The sequence below is a fragment of the Pongo abelii genome, chromosome 6 (genome assembly GCF_028885655.2).
Source record: "Pongo abelii isolate AG06213 chromosome 6, NHGRI_mPonAbe1-v2.0_pri, whole genome shotgun sequence".
NCBI lineage: Eukaryota > Metazoa > Chordata > Mammalia > Primates > Hominidae > Pongo > Pongo abelii.
Genome location: NC_071991.2, coordinates 51865278 through 51885198, shown reverse-complemented (window position 1 = coordinate 51885198; position 19921 = coordinate 51865278). Strand labels below are relative to the sequence as shown.

Below are 19921 nucleotides of genomic sequence, written 5' to 3'. Positions count from 1 at the left end.
GCACCCATCATGTCCATAATCAGAAAAGAAAGTTAAAAAGCCAGTCAACATCATATAGTTGGATTGTTTGAAACAATGTTTCTAATGGAGACACAGAGGCAAGGAATCCAGCCAGCTTTCTCGGCTCCAAAACAAAACACTTACTGCATGAAAAGAAAGCTGGCTGATATCCTATCAAGAGGAGTGTTGGTCTCTAAGGGTAGGTGGTTTGGGCTCTGCTGGTGTGTGTGCCTGTCCTGCTAGTCTGATTCTAAGGAGAACAGAGAAGAGAGGGAATATGGATGTCGCTTCCTGTCCATAAGGAACTTCATCTTTTTAATTCTACCCAGTGTGTATGTGGTAGGAGTGGGGTGGGAGTGAGATAGTGGGACTGGTGGGGTGTCCCTGGAAGAGGGACTAACATGTATCAAGCACTTTCTCGCTTTTTCAAAGTCCCAGAAGCATGCGATGGCCCTTTATATACATTGTAATTGGTGTAATTTTAAGAGAAAAATAATACTTCCTCCCTTTTTATAGATAAAGAATCTGAAGTCAGGAGAAGTTAAGTCACTTACTACTTATGTGACTTAATGTACAAGAGTTGGGACACTTTTTTTTTTCTTTTTTTTTGAGACAGAGGTTCACTCCCGTTGCCCAGTCTGGAGTACAATGGCGCTATCTGGGCTCACCGCAACATCTGCCTTCCCAGGTTCAAGTGATTCTCCTGCCTCAGCCTTCCAGAGTAGCTGGGATTACAGGCATGCACCACCATGCCTGGCTAATTTTGTATGGGACACATTTTGAACCAAACTATATCAGGCTGTCTCTGGGCAACACATAACATGAGAGGGCTTGAGAAGTCTATGAATGAGTAAGAATGTTTAAAAAATACGCCACAAGAAAGGAGTAAGGACACAAGCAAAGCACTGAATCAAAGACACTGAATTTTGTTTCTAATAGCTCTAGGGCACTTAAAAAAAATTTTTTTTTTTTTTTGAGAAGGGACAGAAAGGATATGGAAGTACGAAGTTGTAAAGACAGGTTCTTTAACTGCACAATGGACTTTCACCTCTGTACACAATAACTGGGCCCTGTTGCCTTGGAGTTTTATTTACTCACTGACATAGAAACAGAAATCACTCCTATCACTCCTAGAGGCAAACTCTGGATCTGAAATTCATATGCCAAAGAGCACAGCACTTGTGCAGAATTCACAAATGGAAGATTTTTTTCTTCCCCTTTTAACGCTGAAACTGGATGTCTTTCTCAATGGAAAAAGGGATATCCATTTGTATTTCTGAGTACCTAGTTAAGAGCTTTTTAGATAGTCAATTATTCAATCAACTTGAAAAACTAAAAATTATCACCTCGTATTTTGCCATCAAAAGATTTCTTAGAAATTCCAAATAATGAAAAAACAAAAAGCCCACAGAAAACCAAATATATGAATTTAAGCTTTAATGACTTATTATTTGTCTTTAACGTTGAGACAGGGAAGTAAACAAAGGCATTGCATTAATTAAAAGTTGCATGTAAAAGAAATCACATCATAATCCCGCATAAAACTTGTAGCAAGTATTGTTATTTCTCAACAATACAATCTAGACTTACCTACTAACTTATAGTTGGGCTACTATAATCCAATTACCTTTCCAACAAGGAATGTATTTTTAAACTTAAATTGGATGACACCCTAGGAAGTTATTCCAAACAAAACAATGAAGCCACCATATAAGGAAGACAATTTAGTAGAAGCTGAGATGCAATAGTCTCTATACTGACTCTTGCGAAACTTGTTCTTGCTAATTGCTGCATGATGTAAATAGAAAGATGATTTTTTTAAACATGCAAAACATCAGTCTAGGTATGTGACTTCTCTTCAAATTTCCCTGAAGACAACAGTGAACTGACTTCAATATGACTATTCAAAATAGAACTGAAACAAGGTACTATAAATGTTTATATGAATATGGTTTAAAATGTTTAAGGAGCAGAAAACAGAGATGAAACAATCATTTATTATAGTTTTTGAAAATGAATGGCCAATGAAAATTTTCTTTTTTTTTTTTTGAGACGGAGTCTCACTCTGTCACCCAGACTGGAGTGCAGTGGCACGATCTCGGCTCACTGCAACCTCCGCCTCCCGAGTTCAAGCGATTCTTCTGCCTCAGCCTCCTGAGTAGCTGGGACTACAGGCATGCGCCACCACACCTGGCTAATTTTTGTATATTTAGTAGAGATGGGGTTTCGCCATGTTGTCAGGCTGGTCTTGATCTCCTGACCTCATGATCCGCCTGCCTTGGCCTCCCAAAGTGCTGGGATTACAGGCGTGAGCCACTGCACCCGGCCCTCATTTGTTTTTTAATTAAAATTTTTTTTAAAAAAGAGACAGGGTCTCATTATGTTGCCCAGGCTGTAGCACGGTGGCTATTCACAGGCGTGACCCCACCACTGATCAGCTTAGGAGTTTGGACCTGCTCTGTTTCCAACCAGGGCTAGTTCACCCCTCCTCAGGCAACCTGGTGGTCCCCTGCTCCCAGGAGGTTCCTATATTGATGCCGAACTTAGTGCAGACACTTGATTGGCACAGCACACTAAAGCCTGGAACTCCTGGGCTCAAGTGATCCTTTCACCTCAACCTCCCAGGGACCACAGGCGCTAGGCCAGTATGCCCAGACTCATGTTTTTTATCATTTAAGACCACTGCAAAAACTTATCCTAGTAGATGACTGTGAGTGAGACTGATTGCAGCCTTATGAATTTACAGACATATGTATATGCAAACTGATGAGAACCTATGGTTCCCATCTCAATGTATTTCTTAAACTTTGCAAAAATCTAGGCCTGGGGCTGAGGCTCACATCTGTAATCCCAGCACCTTGGGAAGTCGAGGCAGAAGGATTGCTTGAGCCCAGGAGTTTGAGACCAGCCTGGGCAACATAGAGAGACCCTATGTTATCCACAAAAAATGTTAAAAAAGTAGCCAAGTGTGGTGAGGTAGCATGTGCCTGTAGCCCCAACTTCTCAGGAGGCTGAGGTGGAAGGATCACTTCAGCCCAGGAGGTAGAGGCTGCAGTGCAATCAAGCCACTGCACTTCAGCCTGTGTGACAGGGTGGAGGCTGTCTCAAAAAAAAAAATTGCAAAAATCTAGATCAAGTAATTTAATTTTCAAAAACTCAAGTAAAATTGTTGAACATGAACTATATCTTTTTTACTTTCTTACTTAAAAAGCATTAAATTCTGTTTTAAACTTTTAGCAGAAATGACATTGATGTTACAATAGGTAGGTCAGGTTCAAGAAAATAGGATGTAAGACAATAACATAAATGAAGGGGGTCTTTCCTCGCTCTCCTTTCAAATACCATATGTTTGAATATTTCAAGATGCTTAGCACCGACTTTTTTTTTTTTTTGGAGATGGAGTCTCGTTCTGTCGCTCAGGCTGGAGTGCAGTGGTGCAATCTTGGCTCACTGCAACCTCTGCTTTGCGGGTTCAAACAATTCTACTGCCTCAGCCTCTGGAGTAGCTGGGACCACAGGCACACCCTGCCACACCTGGCTTCTTTTTTTTTTTAAAGAGTCGGAATCTTGCTACGGGGTGTAGTAGGCTGGTCTTGAACTCCTATGCTCAAGCGATCCTCTCACCTCAGCCTCCCGAATGTTTTTATTTTATTATAGCTGAATCTCTATGATTGAGATGAAACAAGATGAAAAACTTTCTGTTTTAATTTTGGACTCCTACATCTCACAACTGGTATTCCTGCCCTTAAAAAGAAACAAACAATATTGTTTAAGATCACTATTTTGTTATAAGTTATATTAAAAATGGCAAAAAGGTAATGCAATTTAAGCTTTTATTATTGGTGCACTATATCGAGTACATCTAAATGAGGAGTAAAAAGTTAAGATTTAACTTACTATCCTCCCTTCTTACTGTGCCACATAAACACATTAAGTAAATACTAAGGCAAGAGAACAATAAACAAAATTATTTTGAGATTTAAATACATGAATTAATAGTAACTAGTAGCAAAATTATCTGAAATCATATGAAGGATTGGCGGGTGATAACTTGAGTTGAATACTATGCATCAATTAAATAAATTTTTAAATAGTTATGATATCCATGTGCTATAATAGCATAAATACAATATAGTCATGAAAATATAAATTTATAAACAAATTAAGTAAATAATCTTGATTTAAAACATTACAGAATGACTTCATTTGGGTAAAAAAACCATACTTAATTATATACATAGAAAAATAAAGGAAGTACACTTACTAAAATAGGGGTCTTTTAAGGTGGTGAAAATTATAGATTTCTTTTGCTCATCTAGAGTCACTTTTATATCAATGTGTATTATATGATATGAAAAGAATCAATACAAAATAAAATAGATAAATTATTTATTTATTTGAGACAGGGTCTCACTCTATCACCCAGACTAGAGTGCAGTGGTATGATCTTAGCTTACCAGCCTCAACCTTCTGGGGTCAAGTGTTCCTCCTGCCTCAGCCTCTTGAATAGCTGGAACTACAGGCATGCACCACCACACCTGGCTTGTGTGTGTGTGTGTGTGTGTGTGTGTGTGTCTTTTACTTTCTTACTTAAATAGGATTAAATTCTGTATGTAAATAAACTTCTAGAGGAAATGACATTTATGTTGCAATAGGTAGGTCAGGTTCAAGAAAACAGGATGTAAGATAGTACCATAAATGGAGTCTTCATTTATAGTATTGATATATTTGATTTGTGTGTGTGTATTTTCTTTTCCTTTTTCTTTTTTTTTGATGTATTTGATTTTTAGTAGAGATGAGGTCCCCTTATTTTGCCCAGGCTGGTCTCTAACTCTTAGGCTCAAGTGATCCTCCTGCCTCCACCTCCCAAAGTGCTGGGATTACAGGTATGAGCCACCTTGCCCGGCCTGGTAAATAGTTTAAAATGAACAAATTCCTTATAAAAAGCTGGATCATAATTCAGGTACTCATGAGTCCAATTATTAAGACTTCTTTAAAGCTAGGTCACATGATTGGAAACCCATGAATGTAGACCTCATAAGTTAGTTTTCTGAAATCTATAGTGAATCACATGATCTATGCTTGCTATAAGTGTACTAGAGGGGATTAAAAAGTGAGTAAAACATATATGAAAGCTTTACTATCTATAATAACTTATGTTTCTTGTATAGTTTTAGCCAAATTAAATTTCAGTAGCTCAAAATTAAATAATTATATATGCAATGCCTCCAAGACCCCCTGGGTCACTTTAATCATCTCCAACGATTATGGCAGGCATTCAGGGGATCAGGACCTGTTTTCTACAGTGCTAAGTGCTCAGGTTACAAATTGTTGCTCAAAATTTGGCATAATGCTGGATATCTCCCCATATCCCATCCTTTTAAACTTTAAGAAAGATGTACGACATCACTAAACGTTCTGCTATCTCCAAATCTGAGGGCTCAAATGGAATATTGTTTAGAGATAATTTTTTAATGCATTACATAATTAAACCTACTTTAAGAGAGTATCATGTCTAAAAGTAAGTTGAACAAAATTAGCTTTATTAACAGAAGGGAGAACATAGGACAATATTTATTGAATAACTACTATGTGGTAAGCACTGTTTACAACTTTATGTATATCATCTCTTTTTCAATCTTAATCCAGGAAGGCACTTAGAATAGTATACTGTTAGAATTCTCCAAAATATAATTATTTTAAAACATCAAGTGAAATAAAATACAAACACTAAGAACATATTCTTTATTACTTATTATTATTAGGCCTTACAGCAACATTGCCTGACAAAGTCAAAATACATTCTTAATATAATACCCTGAAGTAAACAAGGCATAAGAGTATTTAGGTGAATCATCCCCATTGTAGATAACTGGAAATTGAAGCTTAGAAAAGTTTAGTATCTTGTTCAAAGATAAACCATTAAAATGTGGCAGACCTGAGATTTGAACCAAGGACTTACCAACTACTAAACTTTCAAAGACCACCCCATTCCCTTATAAGATTGTCTTCTATTCAAGCCATAGATTCTATAACTTGTTAAAGGAAAAAGATACCGTATATCATTACTAAATAAGCCACCCACAAAGAATTACGGAACAAAAATTATGGAACACTAGAGTTTCCTATCTTACCAAAATTAGGAACATGTGACAAAATCTCTTTTATGTACATATTGTACACAAAATAGAATTTTTATTCTATTTATCTAGCTTAGAAAGACATCAAAATTTTAAAAATTGACGACAGACCGGGCGCAGTGGCTCTCGGCTGTAATCCCAGCACTTTGGGAGGCCGAGACAGGCGGATCACAAGGTCAGGAGATCGAGACCATCCTGGCTAACACGGTGAAACCCCGTCTCTACTAAAAATACAAAAAAATTAGCCAGGCATGGTGGCGGGCGCCTGTAGTCCCAGCTATTCGGGAGGCTGAGGTGGGAGAATAGCGTGAACCCAGGAGACGGAGCTTGCAGTGAGCCAAGATCGCACCACTGCACTCCAGCCTGGGCGACAGAGGGAGACTCTGTCTCAAAAAAAAAAAAAAAAAATTACATAAAAATTGGCAACAAATGTACACCTGTTTAAATTACCCAAACAGGGAAACTTTATCCAAAAGCTTCAGAGTACAAGAATCAAACTGAATGCTGACTGTGCTACTTAACTAGCTAGTTCCTAAGTGAGTTAACAGAAAATCAGGAAAGTAACTACAGCTAGGCTGTGTTTTAAGGATTAAATAAATGTGTAGAGTATACTCGGTCAAGGTAGACACCTCTAAATTTTAGTTTTTCCCTAGTTACAGAACGATAGCACAGTGCCAAATTAACCCAAATGGGAGTCAATTTTTAACTGCTTTCTAGTTCTAGTCCCAGTGAAGTCTCCTTTTTTCTTAAGCTGACTATAGTGAGTTTCTATTTTGCAACATTTTGCTATGCTGTATATAATGCTTGGGTTCTCAACTTTCTCCTGTCTCATCAAATTTTATCTAGCAACTTGTTCCCTTAGAACCCTAACCATTTGACACAGAAATCCAGATAGACTGAAAAACTGATCTTTTTCACTGGGGAAAGTCTGCGTAACTAATGATATCGGAGATAAGGCAAAGGAGAAGGCTGTGCCTTCTGACAAGGCAGTAGAGAAGACAGAATGGGGACAGGAAGGATCTTGCAGGCACTGGCTATCTACTTCCACCTAATTACAAGAAGGAACTTGGCAAACAAATGAAGCAACTCTTTAATGAACTGCTAAACTACTTTGTAATCTATTAGCACCTTGAAAATGAGGAAGATAAACAACATATATGAAAAAAATGACAAAATGGCATTTAAGTCTATAATGGCAGAAGGTTGTCATACTTGGTTTAAATTGTATAGATTAATGGTTTAAGCAACTCTGAGAGTTAACATAAAAGTGCGTAACACAAGAAAGATAATTTGATATAGAATAGCAGTGTGTCACAATGGCCAGAGAAGTCTGCCACCTGCTGATGGAAAAACTGAATTGTATAGATTTCCCTACTGCTGTTTTTAAGGAGAGAAAAAAAACCTATCAGGTATGGTTTAATGACATTATATGTCAAGTTGTTAGGCTGAAGATATAAACTACAACCTCTAATTTAAAAGAGAATAAAGATTAAAATAGGATTTAAGATTCTTTATATATCTCTCTCTTTAATAACTCTAAATATGTGATGCCTGAACTATTTTTATTTTTATTTCTTATTTATTTATTTTTTTGAGACAGAGTCTCACTCTGTTGCCCAGGCTGGAGTGCAATGGTGCAATCTTGGCTCACTGCAATCTCTGCTTCCCGGGTTCAAGTGATTCTCCTGCCTCAGCCTCCTGAGTAGCAGGGATTAGAGGCGTCTGCCACCACGCCCAGATACTTTTTGTATTTTTAGTAGAGATGGGGTTTCACCATGTTGGTCAGGGTGGTCTTGAACTCCTGACTTTGTGATCCGCCCGCCTCGGCCTCCCAAAGTGCTGGGATTATAGGCGTGAGCCACCACGCCTGGCCAACTGAACTATTTTTAAAGCAAACAAAAGAGGTAAATACAGAAACTATTTAACATAAAATACACAGGAACATTCAAACTACTATGAACATTAAGGATAATCCAAAACACTGTGCAAAAAATATAAAGTCCTATAGATTTCACCTCTGCAATCCATCTCTTTTCTGTCTTCCTCTTTCTACTGCTCCCATAACAGTTTAATACTTCATTATCTTTAATACAGCTTATTTTAATTCCTGCTCCCCACCTCCAGATTCTAATAATATTAATTTAGTGTGTGCTCAGTTATCAGTTTAATTGTATCAAAACACATTACAGATGGTATCACTTATTTTAAAAACCATTCCCAAAGCCTCTCTAGCAAATAAATTGCATATATCTTATACTAATAGAGATGTTCTACAATGTGGTCCCAACACACTCTAAAAAATCTTGTTGCTTTTAAAAAACTGATTTAAAAAATATATAAAAGCAATACATGCTCATGATATGTCAAACAATATAAAAAGTTAAAGGATGAAAAAGTTGAAGTCTCCCTTCCTGGTCTCATCCTCCCAAGTCCACTGTCATTAGTAAAACTAGAAACAGCTTCTAAAGTTGTTTGGTTTTTTTTTGGTTTTTTTTAAAATTTCCAATGACATAAGGATATACGTGTGTATTTCTTTTGGGAACACAACTGTTCTGCAACTTGCCTTTTCCCCTTGTCACCACTTCTTGAGCTTTTTAAAATGTTAACATAGCCCGGCACAGTGGCTCACACCTGTAATCCAAGCACTTTGGGAGGCTGAGGCAGGTGGATCACCCGAGGTCAGGAGTTCGAGACCAGCTTGGCCAACATGGTGAAACCTCGTCTCTACTAAAAATACAAAATTAGCCAGGCGTGGTAGCAGGTGCCTGTAATCCCAACTACTCAGGTGGCTGAGGCACGAGTATCACTTGAAGCTGGGAGACAGAGGTTGCAGTGAGCCGAGATCGCATCACTACACTCCAGCCTGGGCAAGAGAGACAGACTCGGTCTCAAAAAAAAAAAAAAAGTTAACTCATACTGATTTTTTTTTTCACAGCTGCCCAATATTTTATTACACAATTGCACCGTCATTCATTTAACCAATGTATACGCCTTTAATAAAGTAAATGAAAGTACCTATTTTTCTATATCCTCATCACTCTCTCTTTATACAGTAATTGTCTGGCAGCACCAATTCTATTACTTGTGAGCAAGTAACCAGGAAGTTTTGTTACACATAAAATTTGCATTTTGCTGTGGTAAGAATCTGAATTGTTTACTTAAATGATTCTCAAGCTTTAGCACACATCACAATCACCTGCAGGGCTTGTTAAAACAGACTGCTGGGTCCAACCTCAAAGTTTCTGATTGTTTGTCTGGAGTAGGACTAGATAACTCGCATATATAACAAGTTCCTGCTCAATGTTGATGCCACGGTCTGGGACCACTCTTTGAGTACCATTGGTGTAAAATACTAGTATATGGGATCCTCTATTTCATGTTGTCATGGTTTATATAACCAGCTCTTATGAGCCTTAGCCAGGTTGTAAAAAATTGCTGTATTGTAGGAAAAAATGCCCACCTCTTGCCCGCTAATCAACGGCTAGTATTGGTAACCGAGGTGAAGAAAGTAAAAGGATCTAAAGATGTAATGAGCCTGGGCAACATAACAAGACACTGTCTGTTTTTGTTTTTGTTTTTTTTTTGAGACAGAGTCTTGCTCTGTTGCCCAGAGCTGGAGTGCAATGGTGTAATCTTGGCTCACGGCAACCTCTGCCTCCTGGGTTCAATTAATTCCCCCGCCTCAGCCTCCTGAGTAGCTGGGATTACAGGCTTGTGCCACCACGCCTGGCTAATTTTTGTATTTTTAGTAGAGACAGGGTTTCACCATGTTGGCCAGGCTGCTCCAGAACTCCTGACCTCAAGATCCGCCCACCTTGGCCTCCCAAAGTTCTGGGATTACAGGCGAGAGCCACCGTGCCCAGCCACAAGACCCTGTCTCTAAAAATAAAATTAGCCAGGCATGGTGGCACATGTCTGTAATCCCAGCTACTTGGGAGGCTGAGGCGGGAAGATGGTTTGAGCCCAGGAGGTTGAGGTTGTAGTGAGCTATGATTGCACCACTGCACTCCAGCCTGGCTCACAGAGTGTGATCCCATTTCTTAAAATAAATAAATGAATGAATGAAAGAAAGAAGTAATGGCTTTTAGTCAGAAAAAAGTTTGTGAATAAATTTAAAATTAAGTATCCAGTTCAAAGGGGAGTCCATCTGTTAGGTAAATGAATTCACAACAAAAAGAAAGAGAAAAAAATTGTAAAGCTAAAACTGTTTCAGGAAGGAGCTGTTTCTAGCTAATATACAAGTAGCTCACTAGACAAGAGAACAACTTTTCATTAAAGTTGAAAATGTGGTTAACTTGTGGCATGTGGATAATCTACAGGAAACGTGACAAACATGATTTGAAAGGACAAAGTCATATATGCCTGGTACAAACATTTCCATGTTTACAAATTTGGGAATTCAAGATCATCTTGAATATAGCCTTTGATAATGTTAAGAGTTTAATGGGCTGGGCATGGTGGCTCATACCTATAATTCCAGCACTTTGGGAGGTAGAGGATCACTTAAGCCCAGGATCGCTTAAGGTAGAGGATCGCTTAAGGTAGGAGGATCGCTTAAGCCCAGGAGTTTGAGACCAGCTGGGCAACATGGCAAAACCCCATCTCTACAAAAAATACAAAAATAAGCCAGGCATGGTGGCATGCACCTGTAGTCCCAGCTACCTGGGAGGTTGAAGTAGGAGGATCACTTGAGTCAAGCAGGTCAAGGCTGCAGTGAGCCATGATGGTGCCACTGCACTCCAGCCTGGGTGGCAGAGCGAGACCCTGCCTTAAAAAAAAAAAAAAAAGAATTTAATGTATTTCTCTGTTTTTCAAACTGGAACAATCATGATTTTTTATCCTTCAAACATCACCACAGCCATGAATCATTACCCATGAATCTACTCCTGTTTCTTTATCACATAGCCTTTTGTTGCTATGTTTCACAACCCTACACAGGTTGAGTATCCTTTACCCAAACTGCTTGGGACCAGATTTCGGGTATTTTGGGATTTTGGAATATTTGCACATACATTATATCTTGGGGATGGTGCCCAAGTCTAAATATGAAATTCATTTATGTTTCACATCTACCTTATATACATGGCCTAAAAGTAAATTTATAAAATATTTTACACAATTTTGTGACTAAAGCAAATTTGTGTACTCTGAACCATCAGAAAGCAAAGGTGTCAATATCTCAGCCAATTGTGTGGCATCATGTCAGCATTCAAAAAGCTTCAGATTTTGAAGAGTTTTGGATTTCAGATTTTCAGATTAGGGATGCTCAATCTGCATTCATTTTGGAGTACTGTTAGGTCTATAGTTTTGAAGCTAGTTGTGACACATAATTGGGAGATTAGCTTCCACATCTCACTAGGACATATGAAGGAGGTGGCTATGTGTTGAGTGCTACTTGAAATCTAGATATTTCAAGTGTGAATGAATATCTCTTTACTCGGGGTAAACAAAAGATACAAGCTGTCGGGCATGGTGGCTCACACCTGTAATCCCAGCATTTTGGGAGGCCGAGGTGGGTGGATCACCTGAGGTCAGGAGTTCAAGATTCAACACCAGCCTGGCAAATATGGAGAAACCTCACCTCTCCTAAAAATACAAAAATTAGCTGGGCGTGGTGGTGCATGTCTATAGTCCCAGCTACTCAGCAGACTGAGGCATGAGAATTGCTTGAACCTGGGAGGCGGAGGTTGCAGTGAGCTGAGATCATGCTACTGCGCTCCAGCACAGAGCGAGACTTGGTGTCGGAAAAAAAAAAAAGAAGACAGAAGCTATTCTGAGTTTGTGTTCTCTACTGCTGTATTATGAGCACCCAATTAATAGGCTCTCTCCCTTTCTTTCTTACTAATAATATCTCTTTTTTGTTGGAAGGTGGCAAATGTGCTCAATCAGAAAACAATTCTTCAACTTCACTTACATAAGGGTGGCCATATAACCTTGTTCTCTCCAATTATCTGTAAGCAGAAAATTCAGCTTGACTGAAATAGGTATTTTCTTCTCTGATTCCGCCTTTCTGCTGCCTGAAACATGGACGCATTGGCCATGACTGCAACGACCATCTTATGACCATGAAGAAAAGACAAGGGAAATGTCAAAGACCTATGCCTTGGTATCCTTATGGCCCTAATTAACACAAGCAACTGCCTGTTTTTTGGAATTCTCATTCCATTAGAAAAATAAAATTTATTGTTTATTGAAGCCACTGTTTTGGGGTCTCTCTTTCTCTTAGTCGAGTGCAACTAATTTTTAAAGAGACCAGCTAGTCAGGTGGCTCATGCCTGCAATCCCAGCACTTTGGAAGGCTGAGGTGGGAAGACTGCTTGAGCCAGGATTTTGAGACCAGCCTGGGCAACACAGCAAAGTCTTGTCTCTACAGAAAACAAAAAATTAGCCAGGCATAATGGCTCATGCCTATATTCCTAGCTACCTGGGAGGCTGAGGCAGGAGGAATACTTGAGCTCAGGAGTTTGAGGCTACAGTGAGCTATCATCATGTCATTGCACTGTAGCCCAGGCAACAGAATGAGACCTTGTCTCAAAAACAAATAAGACCAAAAGAAAAGCACCCATTCTGACCCTCAAGGAACACAAATAATAATAAACAATACAAGATACTGTATAAATTGCTAAATTATGAAAAATCATCAGGAAATGCCAAAGGAATTCAGAGAAAATGTTTTACAAAACAAGAATTTAAAACAGGTCGTAAAAAGTCACAAATCTAAGCACTGATATAAATTAGATAAAAATTGAGAAATGGAGATATTTTAAAAGTCTGTCCAGGTATGGTGGTTCACAACTATAATCCCAGCACTTTGGGCAGCCAAGGCAGGAGGACTGCTTGAGCCCAGGAGTTTAAGACCAGCCTGGGCAAATAGTGAGACCCCATCTCTACAAAAAAAAAAAAAAAAAAATTTCAACTTAGCCAGGTGTGGCGGCACATGCCTGTAGTCCCAGCTACTCGGGAGGCCGAAGTGGGAGGATTGCTTGAGCCCAGGAGTTTGAGGCTGCAGTGAGCCATGATCGCTTCATTGCACTCCAGCCTGGCGGCAGAGTGAGACCTAGTCTCAAAAATAAAATAAAATAAAAAGTCTATTTGATTCACTAAAGCAGTTGTTTAAAACTTGGGTTGCTTCTCCCTTCCTTTTGAAAATACAGACTCAGTAGTGGGCTTTCGATTCACTCAGTATAATACCCAGAAAACATCTGATATTTTCTTTTTTTTTTTTTGAGATGGAGTTTCGCTCTTGTTCCCCTGGCTGGAGTGCAATGGTGTGATCTCGGCTCACTGCAACCTCTGCCTCCTGGGTTCAAGTGATTCTCCTGCCTCAGCCTCCCAAGTAGCTGGGATTACAGGCATGTGCCACCACGCCCAGCTAATTTTTTGTATTTGTAGTAGAGACGGGGTTTCTCCATGTTGGTCAGGCTGGTCTCAAACTCCCAACCTCAGGTGATCCGCCCGCCTTGGCCTCCCAAAGTGCTGGGATTACAGGTGTGAGCCACCACGCCTGGCCCTTTTTCCTTTTTTTTAACTGCTCCTTGAGGAGCGGGGCTAACTCATAGGCAATGCACCCAGAGTTGGCCTATATTGTCTTAAAGTGGAAGAAGGGAAGAAGTTTTTGTTAACAGTTTATCTACTAGGACCAGGCACAGTTGGCACACACCCGTAATCCCAGCATCTTGGGAGGCCAAGATGGGTGGATCTCTTGAGCCCAGGAATTTGAGAACAGCCTGGGCAATGTGGCAAAACCCCCATCTCTACAAAAAATACAAAAATTAGTTGGGCGTGGTGGGGCATGCTTTAGTCCTGGCTACTCTGAAGGCCGAGGTGGGAGGATGGCTCAAGCCCAGGAGGTGGAGGTTGCAGTGAGCTGAGATTCAACCACTGCACTCCAGCCTGGGTGACGGAGCGAGACCCTGCCTCAAAAATAAAATAAAATAAAAAAAGAAGTTTATGTCCTAGAAAGAAACACAGTATACTAAAGTTTAAAAAAAACCCACATCAGCTACTTAAGTAATAGTTGACGTTAACAACAAAGCAATAAATCATTGAGATATGTTTAAATTGGAAATGACCATTTTTAACTGGTTGTGGAGGTTCTAGTGACCGTTTCATCTCCCCTATCCCACATCAGCTACTTAAGTAATAGTTGACGTTAACAATAAAGCAATAAATTGTTGAGATATGTTTAAATTGGAAATGACCATTTTTAACTGGTTGTGGAGGTTCTAGTGACCGTTCCATCTCCCCTATCCTGCTGTCTAAATAATTTCCTCCCTTCCTTGTTGTCTTTAGGGACTAAGCTTAAGACTATACATTCATTCTAGTGTTGTGCTTGCATTTTACTTCACTGGATAAATACTCTAGAGAATTTAATAAAGGATATTAGAAAAACTGAATAAGATTAAGCAATCTCTTTTTTTTTTCCTTTTGGCTCTTTCTTTGAATTCTAGTCTCATCCTCTTTTTGGTAGCTTTATTAGAGAAAAACTGAAAATTTGCTGATAAAAATAGAATACATTCTGGTTATTGCAGGAGAAATCAGAAAAGAAGTTGGTATGTAACATTTGAAAGAGGTGTCATTTAGTAGGAAAAATCAGATTAACTGGATAGAAGAATGAAGTAGGTGGAGGCAATTAATCTAAGGCTGCAAATAATAAGATGTAATATAGTAAGAATATGGAGAATAAGTAACTATAACTCAGTATGAGTAGTACACTTTTATTATTATTTTATTTTATTTTTTTTTTTTTGAGATGACATCCTGCTCTGTCGCCCAGGCTGGAGTGCAATGGTGCAATCTTGGCTCACTGCAACTTCTGCCTCCTGGTTTCAAGCGATTCTCCTGCCTCAGCCTCCCAAGTAGCTAGGATTACAGGCACCCGCCACCACGCCCAACTAATTTTTTTTTTTTATTTTTAGTAGAGACGGGGTTTCACCATGTTGGTCAGACTGGTCTCAAACTCCTGACCTCAGGTGATCCGCCCGCCTCGGCCTCCCAAAAGGCTGGGATTACAGGTGTAAGCCACCGCACCTGGCCCTTTTTTCTTTTTTTTAACTGCTCCTTGAGGAGCAGGGCTAACTCATAGGCAATGCACCCAGAGTTGGCCTATATTGTCTTAAAGTGGAAGAAGGGAAGAAGTTTTTGTTAACAGTTTATCTACTAGGACCAGGCACAGCTGGCACACACCCGATTACAGGCGTGAGCTGCCGCGCCTGGCCAAGAGTAGTACACTCTTTCACAAAGACAGAGATGTTCCGTATTCCCTTCAAAAGGCATCTGTCCACATCTCCCCTGGAACTTTTCTAGACTGATTATTCTTTCTCCTCCTCTTATCTTTAACCATTTGCTTTTCACTACTCCTCTGCCCACCAACATATTCATGTGCCACCCATTTGAAAAACAAAAGAAAATACCCATCCTCAGCACAACTATTTCCTCTGCCCAATAGTCATTTTCAGTTTTCTTCACGTCATTGTTTTACCAATGGCGGCTCAACCCACCACTACCATAGCCTTTCAGACCAACTTCTGATCTTGCCATCAACTTCTGACCTTAGAGAAGACAGACACAGCTAATTCTGCCCCTTCTTTTGGAAACATTTCCTGTTATTCCACCTCTGACAGCTTTCAGCATCTTTACTGAACTTGGCATTGCCAAGTTTTCTGTTTTCTTCTCGCTGTAAAACTATGGATGAGAAATAATATCCAGCTCCACACTTGCCATTGAGAGGCTAGACATTTGGGAAAATATTATTTCTAGCCCCAATTTATCTTTAGAGCACCAGCCTTCCATTTTCAGTTGCTATTGCTAATAATAACAATAAGTAATGTATATATTGATTACTCTGGGCCAGGCACTTTTCTAAGCACTTTAAATATATTAACTATTTCATGAACATTTCTAGTCGGTCATTCCTTGATCATCTCAAATTTCATATGACTTAAAGTGAACTTGTTATTCCACATTTCCCTTACCTCCTGGCTACTTTCCAAACCTGCCCCTTTTTCCTTCTCTTCATCTTGGCTAATAATATAACCAGAATCAGCAGTTACCTGATAACCTTAAAGTTATTTCTCCTTACAATTAATCCCTTTATTTAATAATCACAAATAATAAGCTCTGAAAGAAAGCAATTATGTTCTAGGCACTGTGTTATCTCATTTAATCTTCACAACCTATGAAGTAGGTACTATCATTATCTCCCAATTAATAGATGAAAAATGGGAGATTCAAAGAGGTTAAGTAATTTGCCCAAGGTCACACGGCTTGATAAATGAGAAAAACTAGATTCAAAACTAGGTTTGTATGACTCTAAGTCTGTGCTGCCACAAAGTTCCGTTGATTTTATCTCTGAAATGTTTGTCTCCTGATCCCTTATTTCCATACCTGTTGCTAGTGGCATAGTTTAAGGTCCCTAATCATCTTTCGCAAGCAATACTACCAACCTCCTAAATTTATTTCTTTCCAGGATCTTCCCTTCCAGTCCACCTTATCTCATCTTCATAAAACATACTGTTGGGTTTTTTGTTTCTTTGTTTTGAGACTCTGGGTGACTCTGTCAACCAAGCTCGAGTGCAATGGTGTGATCATGACTCACTGCAGCCTCGACCACCTTGACTCAAGAGATTTCACCTTCAGCCCCTAAGTAGCTGGGACTACACTACAAGTGTGTGCCACTGCACTGGCTAATATCTTTATTTTTTGTAGAGAAAGGGTCTCCCTATGCCGCCCAGGCTGGTCTCGAACTCCTGGACTCAAGGGATCCTCCCTCCTCAGCCTCCAAAAGTGCTGGGATTGCAGGCATGAGCCACCGTACCCTGCCAAAGCAAACCTTTGATGATCCTTTGTTGCAAAATAAAGAGCAAACTCTTTATAATGGCTTTACAAAATTACTTTACAATTCGGTTTCTTGATCCCATTCCCTATCTTGCTTTCCTTCTTTCTTTTTTTTTTTTTGAGACAGGGTGCTCCCACCTCACCCTCCCAAAGTGCTGGGATTACATGTGTGAGCCACCATGCCTGGCCATGACTGGCTTCTTCTGTACATTAATCTTGCTGCCCTATGGGATATTTCAGCTGTAGCATACACAACCCACTAGCAACTTCCTCATGTCTCTCAATTAAAAACTCTTGCAAGACAATGCATCATTTTGAGCCAAGTCCCAGAAGTTATTGGTTTTCTTAGCTAGTTAGATAGGCCCAACTTGGTTAGGTAGTTAACTCCGTTAGCTGTGACCAATATGAGCTATGTCTGTTGGACATCATGGGTTTGCAGAGATTTTTCTGAGGGAGGAGGGTAGAGGATGGGCAGAGCAGACCTACATTATTACAGAAAGATAGAACTAGGATTCCAACCCAGGTCTTCTGACCCCCAGTCAAATACTTCTTCCACTTGAAGAAGCAACCTATTAAAATTAAAAAAGTTAACATGAAGCTCTTTTCACTTTTTCCATTGAAAAGCTACTAGCAGGCTACACATATATTACAATCTGAATTAATATACTACGCGTACATGTAAATATTGACTGATTTCTTTAGTATCAATAAGTTGGTATTCTTGATAGGTCTTCATTATTGTCACAAAGATAGCAAACTGTTCCTATGATGGTATCATTGAAGGATTTTGTGAACACACTGATTTTTAACCTTACTTGGCTTAGATAAGTGGTATACAGACCAATCCACAGTTTAAGCACAGACAGGGAGATACGGCAACTCGGTTTTTTCCCCTACATAGGCATTATTAACCTTGGGTTGTGGGCAAAAGAAAGCCAAGTTTTCTAAGCAGGAAAGCAACAAAAGCAAAATGAAACTTCTGAGATTAAACCATTTGCTGCTGTGGGCATAAAGAGGTGAGAGAAATGAATTTTAATTAGCCTTTAGAATTATTAAGACCCTTCAAGAATAAATTGATTCAAAATTAAGGAATATTATTGGAATATGAGACAAGTGGGAATTAACTTTTTTTTTAAGAGACAGGGTCTCGCTATGTTTCCTAGGCTGGAGTGCGGTAGCTATTCACAGGTGTGATTATAACCTTGAACTCCCAGACTCAAGTGATCCTCTCAGCCTCCCAAATAGCTGGGACACTGGCTAATTTTAATTATGCAAATACGTCTGTATTCAACCTGGGGTCAATACAACCAACAGGACAAATCGTGTCTTTCATCAGTTTGAACATATTGCAAGTGCTGAGAAATTCCAATTATTACACCCTAAAATGATATTATTTAGTGTAGGTTTTAAATTTTTTTCTATCATAATCATCTGACCCTAGATGTTCACATGTACAGCACACGGTCAGGCGTATACTCAGGATTATGCATTTCAGGAAATACATAAGCGTGCAAGTTTGTGCAAGAATTGTCTTCCTGAGTGGGTTCTAATTAAAATACAAAACGAAACTAAATATCCTCATTTTTGAAACAATTACTTATAATATATCTCAAAGGGAATTCTTGAGACACCCTCTTCGATAAAAAATTAAATTCGAAAATGTATACAAGAGCTTTGGGAGTTAAGACGAAAACAAAGACATTTCGTGGGAGTTTTGAGACAAGAAGGAATACATTCAAATACAAAATAAACTATCCTGAATTTCTCCTGGATTGTCATTCTTGTAAAATTTTAGATATTGCACATTTTCATAATCTAACTCATGGCAGCCCCAACATAAAACAACTAGTCCTCTGCGGGAATTGCAACTAGATTAGCGGCAACGGTTTGACGCGGATCCGGAGGGAGGGCGGGCGCAAGGCAGGGAGAGAAGGAGCGACCTGCTCAAGACATGCAGCTTATCTCCAGAGAAACGGGTTTTGCAGCACAAAGTAGCCTGTGTCCGATTCATCTATTTTCTGCCTTGCTCCTTCAAATGGAAACCTAACAAAAGACCACGGGCAGCCGAGGGCCGCAGCTGGGGACCCAACCCTGGTCACCAAGCCCGCGGAGTGGCCGCACGCGGGGCGGCCAGGTCCCCCAAGCTGCGCGTCCCGAGCTAGCGAGATCCCAGCCTGACAGGCGACGCCGGCAGCTCCCAGTCGCGACCGAGCAGCGGCCCAGCACAGGCTGCCGAGGCCAGCGGACGGCCCAGCCGGCCCCTCGCGTGCTCTGGGCGCGCCGAGCCTCCACACTCACCATCTCGATGATCTTGGTCTTCCGCCCCGTCTTCCTCTTCAAGGTGAATATGTACTGAGCCAGCACCACCCCCGCCACCAGGGCGCACACGCTGGCGCTCGCTACCGCGCCCACCCTCGCCACGGCCGCGCGGTCCATGGACGGGGCCCTCATGCGCGTCCAGGAAGGAAAAAAACAGGCAGCTCGCGGAGACTGCAAGTCTCGGAAGCGCGGGATCCCGGAGCACCATGGACGAGCCCGCGACGCCCCGCCCCGCGCAGCTCCGCCCTCACGAAGCCCCACCCACACGCCATCGATGGGAGAGGCGGGGACGCGGCGGGAGGGGCGTGGCCTGTGCCCGGAGCCCAGCTTGGAGGCGGGCCTTCCGCAGACTCAGGGTCTCAGGAGCTGCTGTCAGGGCAGGGCAGAGTATTGCAGTAATTATCCTTCTCTGCTAATGAGGATTAGGCCGTGGTTCGCTCGAGCCCCGCCCCAATAGAAATCTAATTCCAATTGCGGCCCGCTAAGAAGTCGGTCTCCGCCTACACGACTCAGCCCCTCTGGACTCCGGCCCCCAGAAGGCGGCGCGGCACGGTGTGACCTGCGCAGTGGCGTCCGTTCTAAGTGCTATGACAACAGGGCGAAGATGGCTCAGTTAGGCTGGAGAG

General features: G+C 40.6%; 1 protein-coding gene across 2 annotated transcripts in view; it reads right to left on the bottom strand.

Annotated features, from left to right (window-relative positions):
- The window catches only part of NT5C3A (5'-nucleotidase, cytosolic IIIA), a 48515-nt gene extending 28994 nt beyond the window's left edge, over nucleotides 1–19521 (bottom strand). The window contains exon 1 of one of the 2 annotated variants that reach the window (XM_002818071.6): nucleotides 19275–19521. In XM_002818071.6, coding sequence (XP_002818117.1) covers nucleotides 19275–19427 — 153 coding nt within the window. In that variant the 5' untranslated portion in view covers nucleotides 19428–19521. The remainder of the gene's footprint in view (nucleotides 1–19274) is intronic. The other variant, XM_003777057.5, reaches the window with a different exon arrangement.
- Nucleotides 19522–19921: the final 400 nt, after the last annotated feature.